Source organism: Telopea speciosissima, chromosome 3 (assembly GCF_018873765.1).
Source record: "Telopea speciosissima isolate NSW1024214 ecotype Mountain lineage chromosome 3, Tspe_v1, whole genome shotgun sequence".
In the NCBI taxonomy this organism is placed as follows: Eukaryota; Viridiplantae; Streptophyta; class Magnoliopsida; order Proteales; family Proteaceae; genus Telopea; species Telopea speciosissima.
Window position 1 is genome coordinate 69,669,674 of NC_057918.1, and position 18,096 is coordinate 69,687,769.

The following is an 18,096-nucleotide window of genomic DNA, read 5'->3' on the forward strand; positions in this document are numbered from 1 at the left end:
AGGTAGAATAGAGATGCCAGCATACATTCTCCCATTGGCTGCCACGCATATGTAGCCCCTGCTTTTTCCTATATGTTTCCTGTACGCTGTAAAGTAATGAAAAGACGGTAGAACACATTACATTGGGATCCAGGTGGGCAGTTGGCAAACCGCATACAAAACGTGTGGCCACAACCCACGCTTCGTGGCTTACGCGTATGATAGATGCTGGGGGCCTGAGTGGCTGAGACCCTCCTTTTGCGGCTTTAATCTTATCCACATTTAGCTTTTCATCCAACTACCGTTCAACTCTCTCTCTCTCTCTCTCTCTCTAAGCACAATCAAGAAGCTCTAGAGCTTCAATTTTCTCCTGAAATCACCATGGAGTCGCATTCTGAGGAGCAACACACAAGCGGCCATGACCACCACAGGCGCAAAGCTTCCAACTCGGAACTTATGTCCAGTGCCAAGGTGGTGGCTGAGGCTGCCAAATACGGCCTCCATCAGGAGATGAACAAGATTGACAAAGGAAAAGTCGCCGGCGCCGCTGCTGATCTGATTGATGCCGCCTCCTATTACGGCAAACTAGAAGAAGAAAAGGGATTGGGAAAGTATATGGAGAAGGGCGAGCAGTACCTTCATCAGTACCACTCCACCCATTCCTCCACCACTACCCATTCAACAGCAACGCCAACCCACACCACTTCCACCACCACCACCACTACTTCACACTCACATTCAAGTGGTGGTGGTGCTGCTGCTGGTGGTCATAGTGAGAGTGGTGGTGGTGGTGGTCATAGTGGGAGCGGTGGTGGGTATGAGGATTACATCAACATGGCTCAGGGTTTCTTCAAGAAGCACTGATTTCTTCCGTTGGTTGGGTCTTTCATTAATTTGCTTGTTTACTTAAAATTTCGCTTGTGGGAGGGGGTCTTATTGTATCATTGTGACACTTGTAGTACTCGCTTATGTTTGTTTCTATTTATTCTGGAGAAGTTATGGATATTTAGCACCAATCATCTGTAGATCTTCCTAATCCTAATTTTAAATTTTAAGTGTCTTCAATCGCTATTGTTAAGTGAAGAACCGAATTAATTTTCATTTTCTGCGTAACAAAAGACACATCTACTGAAGTGTCAAAACATTAATTAAAATAAGGGTTGTAAATAAATAGTCAAAATCTGTTTTCGTATCCCTATTCGTATTTGTTTAGCACTATCCGAATCCATTTGAAAGCTAAACGGATGTAGATATGGATAGGTTGTAGTTATCCGAAAACCTATATTTATATGTAAACAGATAAAATATTCGTATTCCATATCCGTTTAACATTATTCGAATTCGTCTGAAAACTAATCGGATGCAGATGCGGATGTGGATGTGAATATAACCCTATCCGAGCCGAATTCGATCCGTTTACTACCCTAATTAAAACTTTCTTATCAAAAACAGGCCTTTCGGCCAAGAACATTTATTGAAACATTGCTGAGAAGGGTTTCCTCTCTGGCTTTGGAAATCATTAAATGAGTTGAGGGTTTATATCCGTATTCGGTGGTAAAAGGGGGATTTTAATCCTTTCAACTGTAGTATGAATCCAACCCAACACATGAGAAGATAAAAATTTCTCTGGCTTTGGTTAGTTCTGCACCCCAAATATGGACCCCGTTTCTCCATTCACCAAGGGTGGGAATGGTTATCTGGAGGGTGTTTAGAATATTGTTAAAAACCACCTTTTTCTATGGGTGGAGGAAAACTTTACTTCCGCACGAGTATACCTTAAAAGTTACAACAACCTTTCATAGCAAGGGCAACATTCAAATAAATTTCCCATCCACATATAGCAAAAGACATCCAATATCAAAGAAATAAATATTGAATTAACACAAATAATCTATACAAGCAATACAAAACAACTTTTCCATCCCAAAAAACTAGCCGAAAGGTAAGCAGGGTATCCCAATACAAAATATTCTTGGGCCATGGCTAGAGAACACTCATTCCCGGAGGGACAACAACCATAGTATGATAATTGTAAGCAGAGAGTAGTAGATGTTGAAGGGGGTTGAAGCTTGGGCTGCATTAACATTTAGAGCCATGGCATACTACTGGCAAAACTATGATGAGGATCAATACAATAATAATAGCCAGAATAATCAGCTTTATCTTCATATTTTGTATCCACATTTTCCTCTTAATCTTGTTCCCCACACTCTTGTATTCTTTGGCCTGTAACAAAGTGTATTAGTCACAACAAACATCGCATCACAGATTTATAGAAGGGTTTTGTCTTTTCTATGCCAATTAAGATGGTAACAACATTCTGTTGTTGTTGGGTTCCACGAGAAAAAGGAAAGTAATAATCCCGCATCGGATGTGAGTAGCCAAATATTGAGACAAAAGATCTCAATCCCTCGTGTGGAACCGGAAGTAATAAGAAAGAAAAAGGGGGGAGGCAGAGAGGGAAGGAGTGTTTGCTGCTGTCAAAGTACTATTAAATATTATGTATATGCCTCTCCTTACCTGTAAATTTAGATCATCAGCTTTGGCCACAAGAATCTCTATGTTATCACCACGGTTAATAACCTAAACAAAAATAAAAAATAAAAAAAATTCAAGTTGAGTAACTTTAACTGCAAAACATTTTCCAAAAATGAAAAACTGAATAAAGAAAATTTTATTGTAACAGTTACACAATAAACTTCATGCTCTTGCCTGAATTATGTTCTCCTGCATCACTCCCTTAACTTCTGAAACCTGAGCTTTTACTTTTGCAAGCTTGCTGATTTCTTCAGGATGATTTGAACAATACTCCATATGCTCCTTCAGTTTTGGCCTAATATCATTTTTAAAGATTGCATTATTTCATTAGAATTCCTGATTGGATTATGACTACTAATAAGCTTCCATCTTAAAACCAATTGGTTTAAAGTGGGGTGGTCTCTTGCGCCTCTTATAATTGATAGTGTTTGAGCACCTACAATCGATGTGGGATTATCTCATACGTGCAGGCCTTCTTGTGAGCTCTGTTTTTATGGGTGGAGCAGGGCCCATCATCGACAGAGGCCCAATGTTCTCACTCTAATACCATATTAAATTTCTATCTTAAAATCAATTGGTTCAAAGTGGGGTGGCCTCTTGTGATTCTTATACTTGATAGTCGTCGGAGCACCCACAGCCAATGTGGGATTACCTCAATAAATAATAAGGATGACACGCATAGTGATCATAAAGGGTTAGAGAATGGAAAAATTACCCAAATTCTTTGTTAAGGCTGTTGGCAACAGCAGTTTCAGCTTTTCCTCCTCCATATCTCTTGATGAAATCCTCCTTAATTCTCTCAAGGAACACAATAGGAATTTCTCTATCAACAGACTCCACTGCAACTACACAAAAGGCTGCATGCAGTATGCAGATATATAAATCTGAAGTCAGGTTCATATCAAGCAAAGAATAAGAGTCAAAGAGAGAAGCTGAAGATTTACATACTATATATACTACCCAAGCAAGCTAGGTAGGCAGACTTCTTATTTGAGACCAAAATTAAACACCAATTATGTTAAGAGTCGGCATCGGATATATCAGATCGGTTGATCCCGTATCGGTCGGCAGGCGATTCCTGGCCGATCCTGGATCAGGTTTGGTCTCTGGATCGGTTAGATTGGCCAATCTATCTCAATCCAGAACACTTGAACCCAAAAATTTAAATGCAGTTTGTCTTTAAAACGAGCATCTGCTGGTTCCAGGAGATGGATCTCCTTCACCCTACTTCAGATCTTTTGAAAAATCGGTATCCCCAACTATTTTTAGCTAAGGAACACAAATAACGGATCATTTTTGGGTTTTGGCGGTTAGATTAAGATATCTTCATTTCTGCATATTCCGTTTTATAATAAAAATTACAAATATTTATTTGTCTATCCTATTTAACTGCCAATGAGACTTTTAACTATAGCTACATAAGAGAAGGAGACGTTGGGTGGGGGGACGGGGAAAGGCAGTGTCCTATGACCCAAGGTGAAGACAAGAGAGTCGAACCCATGAACTCCTGGGAGCCTCTACTCAACTAGTAAGGCACCAATAAACTGAGCAAGCAATTGTCTAAAAAAATAAAAACCATATTCCGGTGATTATATGTATTTTTCATAGAAAACATATTAATTTTTCATTTTTATTTTAATTATAAATATAAATTTTATGTCTTTCAAACATTATTTTGATTAATATAATCTTTATATTTTTAAATTTTTTTAAAGTATTTTACATACGGGTTCATGTTTTCTGTGCTGCTACGCCCAGACACATGGAACTGCCACTCAGAGGGGCAGGGTGGCCATTGCACCCACCCCCATGTGTCTGGGCGCAGCCTACGCCCCGGGCACACAGAGAACATTCTCCCTTTACATATTTATTGTACTTTTATATTTTATCCAATATTTCACCCCAAAATTATAATGTTTCAATATTTTTTCTTCTCTTGTTTTGATTTATACAATTTTCTTTTCTTGGCATCCAAACGTAGCCTATAGTAAAGAAAATAGAGGACGTATCAAGAAATCTTACAATTATCCAAACCATTTGGAGTTGTTCACACGAATCTTGTGCTTTCATCCCCAGTCTACCTATGGCAATATCTGAAGGTTCACAAGAACTCACGTCTCTGCTATTATTTTAAACCGGCTTAGCTATTTGATTTTGATCAATTGAATTCAATTTTATGCATTTTCCGGGTCAAACCAAGCCGGACCATTAAGGTATTGTTCGGTTTCATTTACAGAATTACAGTTTGCTCAGTTTTGATTTCTTAGTTTTTCTTAATGGGCCTTATTATTCTGATAAATGAATGAAAATCGCAAACAATAATCACACAACGAAAACAAAGATTTACGTGATTCAACAAGATTGTCTATGTCCACGATGAGATGAGATCTATTTCACTATCAATGGAGAATAAGATTATAATCTTTGTCCTCACACCTCTCTCAGATTGAGAAAGAACACCCTTGCTACATATTTATAACGAAAATCTATACGGGAATTTTAAAAAATTTTCCTGCTAGTTCACCGAAATCCCAAACTAAAATTGAAATAATAGAAGAAGAGACGACTTACTGAAACCGTGGTCATCAATGGAATACTTGCTGTGGTTATCGCGCTTAAGGGCGATCCTTTCCTTGTTGTATTCTGAGTATTCAGCAAGAATCACCTCTCCTCTAGCAACTGAGCAGTAAATCACCAACGATTGCTGCTCCATCTGATCAGGAACCTGTGCTTATTAACAGTAATCCTAGCTAAGAGTTGCAGAGACGACGCAGAGAGCAAGAGAGAGAGAGAGTCTCAGAGAAAGGAAGGAGACGAGAGAGAGAGAAAAAGATGGGTTTGTATTTGGTTGTTCTTGGGAGAAATTTTCAGCGGAAAAAATTTGATGAAAGTATTGGGGGCTCTTTATATATATATATATATATATATATATAGCGCGCGCTTGGCGATGGTAAGAGGTAGATCTTTACCTACCTTAGTTCTTATCCAAAAAAAAAAAAAAACCCTTTCCTTAATTGGAATCCTAATTTGTTGAACTACCCTTGGCCACCCAAGATAATATCAGAACTGCCACTGTTGTGAATTTAGTAATCCTCACCCCTGTCGTTTTTTTTGGCAAAATGTTTTTTTGATATTTGTATTAAACTTTTTTTTTTTTGGGTGCACACATGTAGGTTTTTCGGTCGTATAGATGAGTAATTTGATAGATTGATCATAAGATAACTTTAAATTTTTGTAATATTTATTGAATTTAGTGATATATCTCAATCATATGGTCCTTTAGGATGACGATTGCTTAAAAAAACTTATCTCTCAGTTTTTAAATTCACTTTAGACTACCATAAACATAAGGTGGGTTGCTTAAAAAAACTTATCTCTCAGTGATATTCGAATTAGAATATCACTCATTAATATTCACTTTTGTCAAGACTAGACAAGATCAACCATATGAACTTTAGCCACCATGGTGCATAAGTAATGTATGTCTCTTTTTGGTCATGTCTGTGGAAATTGAATATGCTCCCAAAAATCAAGATTTTTCTTTGGAGGTGCAACTCTAATTCGTTGGTTGTCAATCGTCTCCTCTTTCCTAGGAAACTAACCTCCTATCCTTTTTGCCTTTTCTTTAACGAGCAACAGGAGTCCATAGTTCATGCCTTAGTTATTTGTCCATTTGCTGATACATGTTGGCATGTTGAGGCAAATACCGGATTTTCTACTTCTTCTATGGAAGTCGAAGCAATTCGGTGTGTAGTGCTTTTGGCTCTTGGCGTTCAACTCACCTCTATGGTTATATCTTCTAATAACCTACCAGATGTGATCAAGGCTCATCTCATGATTGGGCTACAAAGTCTATTGTTGATGATATAGTTTAATTCATTTTTTTACTCTTTTCCCTTTTTTGTATTTCTTTCATGTGTCTCAACATCGCACCATTGAATGAAGCATCTTCCACATGTTGAGCTCTCAAGCCCGAACTCTCCCATGTTTGGTAACCATTCCCCATCAGTCCGGTATGATAAAATGAAAACTAGTGTGAGTCTGTGGCCGGAGTTGCTGAGCCAACATATCCTTGTCCCTAAAATTTTCAAGGGTGTCCAAACTAAGGAATGAGAAAATATGAAATACATCAAAGGCTAAAACTGGAATTTACCACCATACACGGAAGTCCCACTCGGTCCTCGTCATCGTAAATTTGAAGAAATCTTCTGGCATGGAAGGTAGATTCAACACGCGTGTATTCGTATTTTTCTGAGAAAAATAAAAAACTTCCAAGTCTTCAAGTCGTTTTTTCTTGAGGTGAGAATCTGACTTGTTCTCCTCTCTGTTGTTTGGAAAAGGAAACAGAAGGGAAGGGCAAATATAAGGTTTGACCAATGAGAGAATGTTTTTCCTACACCAATATGTTCCTCTTTTCTTGTAGGTTAAGTTTCAACTTAATTAGTGTTTGTCAAAGTGATTTGATAAAATAGATGTTTGAGGCTGCATGTCAATATACAAGAAGATATTTGATTCAAGGGAAAAAGAACGCTAATCGGTGATGTCAGACATAGGACCGCATAAAATTAATGCTCAATCCCTAATGAACTAAAAAATCTCATTCATTTAAATGTTACATAGTTGGAAAATCAGGTTTTTTGACTCGACTCGTCTTTTAGAATAACCTAGTCACTTGGCCTTGTCAAACCCGGTTAAGACGAGTCACTTTTTTAAATTTTAATGTAATAAATATGTATAAATTAATTTAAAAAATCAGAAAAAATATGGAAAACCCAAAAAATAAATAAAAATAAATCAAGGAATCACATATCAATGCATTTTGAATTTATGCTATTGAACAAGAGAAGGGAGTCGAGGAGTTCAGGGTTTCTTATTGTTTTAGAATACGGATTTGTTATTTTACTCAACTCAATTTCTAAGTGAACCGGCTTTATAGTTTTTTAAAGAAACGACAAAACTTGTCGAATTTGTCATGACTCAAGTAAAAATACCGAGTCTTATTTGACTCGGACGATTTGTAACCCAATCTCGTCAATTTTTACCATGACCTAGTCTACACAACTCTTGATTAGGTTTTCCGAAATTTTGACTCCACTCGGCAACTTGCCCCAGTCAAAACCCAATTTTCCAACTATACCTACACACACTCTTATTAAGGGTGTCAAAATCATACCGAAACTGTTTACCAAAACCAAACCGAGCTGTTTACACCAAAACCATGAAACCATTTAATAAATGGTTATATTTTGATTTTTAAATTAGAACTATTTAGTTAAACGGTTTAAACCGAACCGTTAAAACCATTGATAAATCATTCAGGAAACCGTTTAAATCGAAATATTAATAATATGTAATGGCAATAATTAACATTAGTGCCTTCACAAAATAGGTTGGACAATAGGTTGCTGCTTAATTTGAAAACAATGAAAATCAAACATGAATTGGTAGAAGTATATATGTGGCATTTGTAATAAAATGATTGGGTTGGATTCATTCAAAATACATTAATATAATAATATTCAACATTTCTATGAATATTTTGATTTCTCTATGAATTAGAAGCATGTCCTTTTCAATGTGGCTTGTTGAGTACATCCAACAAACATTAAATTCTGTGTAAAACAGACAAACCATTTTGGAATCAAGTATCTAAACTTAGTTAGGGCCGATAAACCAAAACCGTTTATTAAATGGTTGTGGTTTCAATAACTGAAACCATTTAATAAACGGTTTGGTTATGGTTTGGTTTCATCTAAAAATCCTTGCACCGAACTTAACCGAACCGTTCCGTTTCACACCCTTAACTCTTATTGCCCCTGCGATGGTGCAGACGCTATATGACCGGTTAGCATTCTCTTGGCTCTTGATTTAATTAAGCTTTGGTCGGGACTATTAAATCATTTGTCCAAATGGCTCAAAATTATAAAGCTTCTAATAAATAATGATGCGCAAGTTTGTCCACCAAAATTAGGCCTCAATGATAGTAATCAAGGATGTGAGGGAATTATGCATATAGTGGTGATGGGACCCAACTTCTTTATTTTGAGCCGAACCCATATCATCTTGTTCTTTCGTTGGATTGGATTGCATTTTCCTATGGATGAGCTTTGTGATTCATTTCATTCACCTACTCATACAACTGTTGGTTTTTAAACCAAATGATGGCCATCACCTTATCGTTACTGATGACAGTAGACTACTCAGGAGTCACTGTGGGCATCCTGGTTTCTAAGGTTCAGTAGCTGAAGTGGAAAGAAAAACAATCGAACAAGCTGTCAAAGATGGCAAGGGCATAGGGCATCTAGTACCTAGAAGTTTGGACGGACTCGAATCAAATGTCACCATGGCTTACTTCAAAACTTTCATCACTATAACTTCGGTCTCTTTTTCTTTTATTTATGACATTACACAACTACTTAAATCTTTTAGATCAAAGGTAGTAAAGAAGGTTCCTCATGATCATGTTCATATGCGTCATGTTTTTGCTAAGTTTACTAGATGTTTATAGCTCTCAGCTAACTTTGTAGAGAGCAATGCTACTCTTTGTAATTTTTCTATTTCTCTTAAGTTTTATAAATATTTCCTTCCCACAAAAAAAATAATAAAAAAAAGACTTTCTTATTTTAATACATGAAAGAGTGGAATTGGGCTCAAAACTTGGTGTCTGTATAATGTGAGGGGATTCTGTCACTAGAGTTTGGCACCATGTTGATCCTTTTCCCATAATTTTTTGATCAACTTCGTACTGATATACAGGCATTGGACCATTTCTTCTAACATGGTTTCTTTCTTTTTCTTCTTTTTTTTTTTTTTTTTCAGTTAAAAAACTTTGATTAAACACAACATAATTACAAAGACAACAAGTTCACGAATCATTCCAACAGAATTAGTAGTGCAATCCTTACTTGACAATAGGCAAAGCCCTGCCACATCATGTTCTAAACTAACAACGCATCTATGCAAGAAAAAACAATGTGCAGCAGGAAAGCAGTAGCCATAGCCCATAGGTACTGAAATGGAGATGGTATCGTTGCTCTGTGAAAGGAAAATTGCAGCTCCCCTAATCTCTCTCACGCGCAGAATTTTTTTAACCGGAAAATTTATATATTTCATGAGGCAACCAATTCAGGGTTGAGAGACGAAAGACACTATACTCCACAAGTTAAAGCCCCCTTCCTACCATTGGATTGGTTGCTTCACCGCAGACGATCCCATGTCCCAAATTGGTAAATGTCAGATGTTTGAGCAGAAAGCTAGTTCTGCACCTATATATACCTTGCAAAAAACCTTTATAACAACAGCAACATTCACACAAATTTCCCATCGACATGGAGCAAATTACTCTAAAATATGTTTATTTCAAAAAATATTCTCAAATATCAAAGAAACTTCTATTAAAATACAAAGAATTTCGGCTAATAATCTATACAAGCAATGTCATACAAATACAAAACATTCCCATCCCAAAAGGCTAGCAGATAGGTAAGCAGGGTATCTGAATGAATACAAAATAGACCAAAAAATTTGAAGGGGGTGGGGGGTGGGGGGTGGGGGGTGGGAGGACAACAAAACAAGAGGTGGGATGGTTAGAGAACTCATTCACAAGGGAAATTTGAACAGCGTGACACCTAGTAAGGAAGTTCTAAGCAGAGTTTTAGATGTTGGGCACATCAAGCAGAAGTAGGCGAGCCACATCAACATTTAAAGCCATGGCATACTGACAAAATTATGATGAGGATCAAAGCAATAATAATACCCAAAACAATCAGCTTTATCTTCATATTCTGTATCCACATTTTCCTCCTCATCTTGGTCCCCTGTTGCCGGAAATCTTGGGCCTGTAACAGAGTATTAATGGCAGCAGACATTACATCACAGGTTTAATAGCAGGAATGCATCCATCAAGAGGAATAGTAGAGTGAATGAAAATGAAATGCAGACTAAAACTACGATAAAATCCAACAATCCCCATCAGACTTTTAGGGAATAACGACTAATTGTCATAATATCAGCCAATTTCATTCTTTTAACTAATTGAGGAAGATTGTTCATTCCTGGAAGGATAGATTGCCTCACAGAAACAGCTGGTCCAACCAATCAGGGTGAAAATGACAGTTCTAGGAGGCCTTCCTATTGTGAACTATGGGGGAACAAAATGCTATTTGCAACCAAAGAGAGAAAAAGGGGGGAGGGAAGGGGTGTCTGCCGCAGTAAAAGTAATATTAAATATTAGGTAGGTGTATGCCTTTCCTAACCTGTGAACGAAGATTCTCTGTTTTGTCCACCAGAACCTCTATCTTCTCACCACGGTCAAGAACCTAAACAAAAATCAAGTTGAGTAACTAACTGCAAAACATTTTCCAAAATGAAAAAAAACGCATAAAGCAAATTTTATTACAGTTAGACAATAAACCGCAATCTCTTGCCTTCTCTATGTTTTCCATCATCACTCCCTTAACTTCTGAAACCTGAGCTTTCACTTTTGAAAGCTTGCTGATTTCCTCGGGATGATCCACACAATACTGCATGTGCTCCTTCAGTTTTGACCTAAATCATTAGGAATGAACTATTTCATTTGTTCCTCATTTGATGAATACAAAGGACATTCTGATAAACGGCTAGACAAATGGAATTACCCAAATTCTTTGTTCAGGCTTTTGGCAACAGCAGTTGCAGCTTTTCCTCCTCCATATTTCTTGTTGAAATCCTCCTTAACTCGCTCAAGGAACGCAATAGGGAGTTGTCTACCAGCAGACTCCACTGCAACTACACAAAAGGCTGCAGTATGCAGACAAACCTAAACTCAGTTCCATATCAAGAAAAGGATAATGGGCAAAGAGATGAGCTAATATTACATACTACTCAAGCAAGTTGGACAGGCATCTTAGTTGAGACCAGAAACACCAATTATGGCAATCACCAGAATATGTACTAAATCTTATGGTTCAGGTTTTCATTTATTTCATATATGTTCTGTCCTACTTCACTGTCTTATTTAATTTGATGGATTATGAATAGAAATATTGTAAAGACCAATCTGTACATTCTAATATAATGAAGGACAGATACATGGCAAAGGCAGTTATGGCCAGTATCACCTACTAATTTCATCCCCCCCCCCCCCCCCAAAAAAAAAAAAGAAGGATGTGATACAGTTTTCATATACAGAGAAGAGGAAAATGTCACATACAAGGCTGCAGCAGCAACAGATTAAAGCAATAACGCCACATCACCCACTTTTATTACTTTCAAAACTCAATCCAGATATAATTACATCTGTGAGGCTGTCAGGCTGAGGCTGTGAAATGATACTTGTAACTTGTATTTTTAACATAAAAATGGCCGAGAAGGAATGTAATATTGTACAGCTAGGCCAAAATAGTAGGGGGCAACACTTTTGGTAGTTGAATTTTTACAAATGGCAAGCATTTAGCACAGTTATTTTGGGAAGCAAAATGAAGTAATCAATACGTTAGTTGTTGATAACTGACATTTGGAAATTGGAAAAGTTTGAACCGCATCCACATATGCAACTTTAACCCAGACCCTTCTGTTTCATGTACAAATTATGTGATTGTTTGAGAGCAAAATATAATGTAATTTCATATCCAAGAACTAAAATATCAACTTGAAACAAAAATAGGAAAGGTATTAGTAAAACAGGATCAAAGTCTTCTATCTATCCAATTGAAGACGTAGGCACAGAATATGTTAAGATTGATGACTAGGAAAAGAATCTCATAACCCAACAGCTCTCTCTCCTCTATTCTGCCTCCCCACCCCCCCCCCCAAAAAAAAGAAAGAAAAAGAAGAGAATATTCTATCATATGAATTGCATTCGCATTTCTCTATCAAACAGTGAAAAATATATATAACGTATCAAGAAAATTAAACTAGTCAACCCACTAAGCCTTATCCAAACTATTTGGAGTTGGCTATAGAAATCTTGTGCTGTCATCCCACTCTACCTATGGTGATGTCTTCAGGTTCACAAGACCTCACGTCTATTCTATTATTTCAATTTCAAGCCGGCTTATCTTAGACCACTTCTTGTCTTTTTTACCACCTCTAACTTGCATGATACCAGTCCTAATCACAGGTGAATTCAAAGCAATACCTTTATTCAAATGATAAACAAAAGAATTAAAAAAAAAAAAAAGGAATCTTTTAAATGAAAAACAATATTTATAATAGAAGGCACATAGGAGTGCAAGGATATCAATCATAATATGATAGAATGTGATAGGTAGGGGATGGAGAAACATACAACACAGAAGCTTAAGAGTGTTGTCAACAGTCAAACCTAAGTAGAGTATCCCGGAGCATAACTTCTCTAAGGGCCACTGCCCCAGCTTGTTGGGAAGGCTAATATCAGCCTGGGCCTCCAAATGAAGGAATAATCCAATTTCATCATCTCCTTGCAAGGTTGTCTAGTTGGTATTTAACACCATACATTTATTCAATGAAAAAAAAATGTTATCCAGTAGACTATAGCAATCCAAAACTAGTGTCTGAGTACCATCTCAAGATGTAGATCAGAATCTGCTCTGCATATTGTCCTTTATGAAAGCTTTCCCTTACTGTTCACCAGTTGTCATTTAGAAAAACTATTGTCAGTGGCACCTGTTACAAAGTAATTCCTGGACGGATAGTTTGCCATCTTAGACTCATGAGAGACCTAAACTACAGGGAAGTTGACGTCTCGTCAACCTTTTGTTTCCCATGGAAACTCCAGTTCCTTAGTCTAAAGATTGTTGCAACTGGGAGGCAGATTCTGAGGCACATTTATTTAATCTTATCAGACTTGGGTGCAATTCTCTCCACAGAAATTCATTTGAATTCAGTTCCCCTTAATGAGGCCTTCTTCATGTAGATCCGGCCAAGATTTTGTTTATGATCACTTTATTGCTAGGAAATAGTCTAGTACCAACATATTTTAAATCATAAAATTTCAGATCCATTCATTGAAAGTGAGCAATTAGATTTGCTTAACAAAAGGTGATTTAATTTGCCAAAAATTTGGAGTGTGTGTGTGTGTATGAGAGAGAGAGAGAGAGAGAGATTTAACCAAAATAGAATGTAATTTAGTCACTACATATATAACCGCATGTAGGTGGGGGGATTTTTAATCAGGATTCAGGTATTTAAAATTTAAGATTGGATTTGAATCAAAATAAAGGTACATGGTGAAACCCAGGGATAAACAAGTACTTAGTCCAATGTCATGTTAGGGACAATGATGCTATAACACAAAACATACCTATCAACAAAGCAATAAAAATATAGTAGGAGAAATAAATAACAAGCTCAGGAAAAGTTAATGTAACAGTCAAAAGTCATGACAATTGCAGGTAAATGTAACTATCTAACAACCAAAAAGCTTGAGTTAAATTAAAATTTATCAAATAAAATCACTAGACAAAATGAACATACTACACACCCATAGAAACAATAAGATCAACATGAAGAACTCTTAACACTTTTTGAGGCTTTGGGAGAAACCGCAGAATCCAAGAAACAGAAGCACTAATAACTACAAATGAAGGAGAAAACATAGTGGTTCTTTCCCCTTTAAGAAAATCAGAACTAAGACATAGATATAATGCAGCATAGAGGAATATCTAGCAAAAACACATTAAATATTACAGTTTATCAAGCACACCATTTACAAATAATAAAATTCTAAACATATTTTAATTTTATTGAAATAGTCTTGGAACTACGATCTGCAAAAGGTTTTGTACGTGAGAAATCACCCAGCTTAAAGAATCCAATAAGTGTCTCACACATATCCTTAATGGTTTTTGTTTTAAGTTTATTAATAATGACTAATGCAATTTATCTTTAATTAAAAAAAAAAAAAAACCTTAAATGACTCCGAATATAAAGAACCATGATGCAGAACAGCTCCACATTCTTAAGGTCTGAGCAAGGACCCAAGTCAAGTTCTAATCTTGTGCAGTTTTTGCATGAAGTGCTTGCCCTTAGACTCAAAACTGCATCCTCATGCTTGCAACCCGAGCTTTTACCACCACACCAAACAAAGGCAAGTTACTTGACTAAGAAAATAATCTTTATTTGATCAACACTGGATGTAGCAGGATATGAAATATTTAATTTGCGATAGAACATGTGAATTTGTTAGGCCAAACCAAAATTACCAGCATAAAGTACCTGTAGCTCCTACAATACAATAAGCTTACAAAGCCAAATAAACATCCTGATCAATTTGCCCATCTGAAGCTATCCAAATAAATAAATGCTGGTTGATCAGAGAAACTTATTTTAAATTACAAGAGAAATTTTGAAGTAACCCAGTGATAGCTGACATATATGGGTTAATTAATGAGTGGAACTAGGAGATAAATCATGACAAATTCTGAAAATGGCATATGGCAATACTAAAATCTTGGATAAGAACCCAAAAAAATCCATAATGATACAACATCTCGATGAGACATGACATCAATTGATTAATATTTCAGGGATAAAGGTTCTAGCAACAGAAGAGAGAACATTTGCTGGGAGAGGACGAGTATTAAACGGAAAATCAGAGAACAGAGAATCTCTATGAACCAAACAGCAGGGAATACCTAAAATAAACATCGAATTTCTACTTAAAAGGCAGTTTAATGAATTTCCAGGATTTTTGCAAACTAAAATACAACCTAAGGTGTTTTGGAATCAAACTTCCTTGCGTCGCCAAGACACGGGGAATTAAAAAAAAGAAACAACATCATACAATAGACTGGATTGAAGTCACTCATTCTTCTAACTATTTCTTAACATGTTATCTTCGATGCCTCCTATCAACCCCAGGAGGATTACCCAAAAATGGATCAGATAATGCATCAGCTGCAAACTTCATAAAACCTTGTGTGTATTTATTTTTACCACGCGAAGTCCATCTCCCTAGCAAATCCCCAAAGCTCACCTCAACTCAGGGCTAAAGAATCAGAAAGCTACAAAATGACAAAAGATCTAATCCAAAATGCCTTGTTTAAAAGAGCATGCAGACATTGTCGAATAAAAATATATATGATCCGATAAAAGAAATAGAAGGAGGGGAGAATCGCTGAAGATAACAAAAAAAAAAAAAAAATAACAGCGTTTGTTCTCTGGGGAAGAAAATAAATAAGAGTATAGAGATCATGTATACACATAAGACAGAATTTAATGGTAGAGCAAAGAAATAATTCGATAAGAATGAATCATCTGCAGATCAAATCAAGCAAACCAAATCGACAAAATCGAGGAGATAATGGAAGATGAACGACTTACTGAAACCTTCCGCAACGAGGTAATTGAAGGTGTGGCTATCGCAATTGTAGGTGAACTTGTTGTTGCTTGCAGGCAGCTTTTGAAGACATTGAGATGCGATGGTGGTGAAATTCCCACTAAATTCTGTGTATTCAACAAGGATCACCGTTCCTCGAGCAACGAAGCTGTAGATCAACGATTGCTGCCCCATCTCAGGAACACTAACACTAATCCTAGGAGTTGCAGAAACGGAAAGAGAGAATCAGAGAAAAGAAGGAGACAAGCCGAGACACGAGAGAGAGAGAGAGAGAGCAAAAAAAAACAAAGAAAGGGAAGAGGGAGAGATCCCACTGTACGACCGGAGAACGATGGGTTAGTTTTTTGGGTGCAACTTGCGAGAAAATGTTGGAGAAAAGACGGAATAAAGTATTTATATAGATATCAATAAATAACTTTCGACCAATAAATATAGCGGGAGACAGTGAGAGGCTTACCTTCCTTTAGTTGGGAAGCCTAATTTGTTGAACTACCCTCATCCTTCATTGATAATATCAGAACTGCCACTATTGTGATAATTTGTACCACTAATCCATGTGTTTTTTGTTCCTTTTTTACAACCATACATAACAATTTCATTAATCTACATCAAATCACTCTTTTATACCTGAGCATCTCAAGGCCTCCATTGAATTTGTCCATACCGTCTCAAATGAATCTCTCATAACTTATCATGTATTAGGATTACTTTCAAATAAACTCTATTACGATCATTTCTTACTTTATCATTTCTAATTTCACCACACGTCCTCATCTACGATACACTTAATTTATCTATATGACACTTCTTAACAATCCAACATTTCACACAATATATCATAGTTGATCATATGATTGTCTTCTGAATTTTTTCTTTAAATTTTAAAAGAAAATGTTGATGATGTAGACAATATGTGCACCCAATTTAAATTCCAAACCAAATTACTACGTTATAGTTATTAAGGGTATACATGAATAGAAGAGTTGAAAGAGCTGAAAGAGTTGAAAACGAAAGGGGGAGGGGACATAAAAGAATTCAGAAAAAGATAGGTCATTGTATTAAAAGGGTTTTAAGGTAATCACTGAATCATGTTTACAAAAGTTTTCATTTTCTTTTTAAAACTGATTTCATTTTCCTTCCTTACCCTTCGGCCAATCTGGTTCCGAACATGGTAAGTCCAGAGGTGCTCAAGGCAATGCATACTTATAGTGTTTTTCATTGTTGACTGAGCGGATGTGGGACTGCATCCTACTACGAATCTAATAGTAATAGCTACCACATGGCAGGTCAGATGGAGACCAAATTCTAGTGATACGTAGTCTCCACCTTCATCTACTTATGGGCCAAGTTTTAAGCTCCATATAAAATGGAGTTTGGCTTTGAAGGCCCAAGCCCGCCTTGGCCCACCCTGAGCTCGAACAAGGCCTGGGTTGAGATATCTTGGCCCTGAGGATGGGTTAGGGCTGGGAGTTTCTAGCCTTAAGTTAGGGCCTGGCCAAGTCAGGTTGAGACCTCGGGCTGAGCCCAGCCTGGCCCAACTTGACCCTGTCTTCTTCTTCCTGTTCTTTCTTCTATTCCTTTTTTGTCCCCTTCTTCTTCCTCTTTTTTCTTTTTCTTCTTTCTTCTTCTTCTTCCCAGCTTGGCCAGCTCATACATCTCCCTTTCCCCCCATGGTTAGGGTCAATCAAGGTTAGCCCGGCCCGACCCTGAGGGCGGGTCAAGGTTGAATTTTTCTGGCCTTGAGTCAGGACCAGGTCGGGCTTGGGCCCAGCTAAAGGGACTTAGGGTTGGACTGGGAAGGCCGGGCCCAACCCTACCCTGTTGCAGCCCTAATATAAAACTTCTATGTATGAAAATAAGGGAGTCCCCATCAGCCCAATGGAATCCAAAAAGCCAATAAATAATATAACAATTCTGACCATCGGATAGATAAGACATAGTTTAGAACTTTATATTAGCAACGTATCAAACTTCAAAGTCTAATTCAATAGAATTTCCTTGTGTATATTGGCATACATCCCATGTACTCTAGGTACTCTGACCACTTAGCATACATTGTCTCATAATCTTGGATCCAAAGCTCCATAACCTCCATTTGTCTACCTGACAAACTCTAATTTGGTTCGAAAAAGGAAACTGTAATTAGGTTGAAACTTGACATGTAAGAAAGGACTATAGTTCACAAAATTTAGACCCTATTGGATAATACCACATGGCAGATTTTTAGAACCATTTAGATAAGGCTTTCTAAATAGATTGTGTAGGAAACCTTTATCTATATA

The 18,096-nt window shown here is 37.0% G+C and overlaps 2 protein-coding genes and 1 pseudogene across 3 annotated transcripts; 1 reads left to right on the top strand and 2 right to left on the bottom strand.

Annotated features, from left to right (window-relative positions):
• The first annotated feature begins 348 nt into the window (after positions 1–348).
• On the top strand, positions 349–848 carry LOC122656102 (nodulin-related protein 1-like). Of its 2 annotated transcripts, none has more exons than XM_043850543.1 (2): positions 349–725; positions 783–848. In XM_043850543.1, exons 1-2 carry the CDS (start codon positions 361–363, stop codon positions 841–843), a joined length of 426 nt encoding a protein of 141 aa, XP_043706478.1. In that variant the 5' UTR covers positions 349–360; the 3' UTR covers positions 844–848. The 2 variants fall into 2 exon arrangements, with proteins under 2 accessions (XP_043706478.1, XP_043706477.1); XM_043850542.1 differs by having other exon boundaries at positions 349–720; positions 778–848.
• A 1,210-nt stretch (positions 849–2,058) lies between these two features.
• Positions 2,059–5,230, bottom strand: LOC122656101 (vesicle-associated membrane protein 721-like). The gene is made up of 5 exons (XM_043850541.1): positions 5,154–5,230; positions 3,233–3,376; positions 2,692–2,812; positions 2,500–2,562; positions 2,059–2,205 (listed from the first exon to the last, which is right to left on the bottom strand). Exons 1-5 carry the CDS (start codon positions 5,228–5,230, stop codon positions 2,059–2,061), a joined length of 552 nt encoding a protein of 183 aa, XP_043706476.1.
• Positions 5,231–10,067: 4,837 nt separating this feature from the next.
• LOC122656099 lies at positions 10,068–16,083 on the bottom strand (annotated as a pseudogene).
• Positions 16,084–18,096: the final 2,013 nt, after the last annotated feature.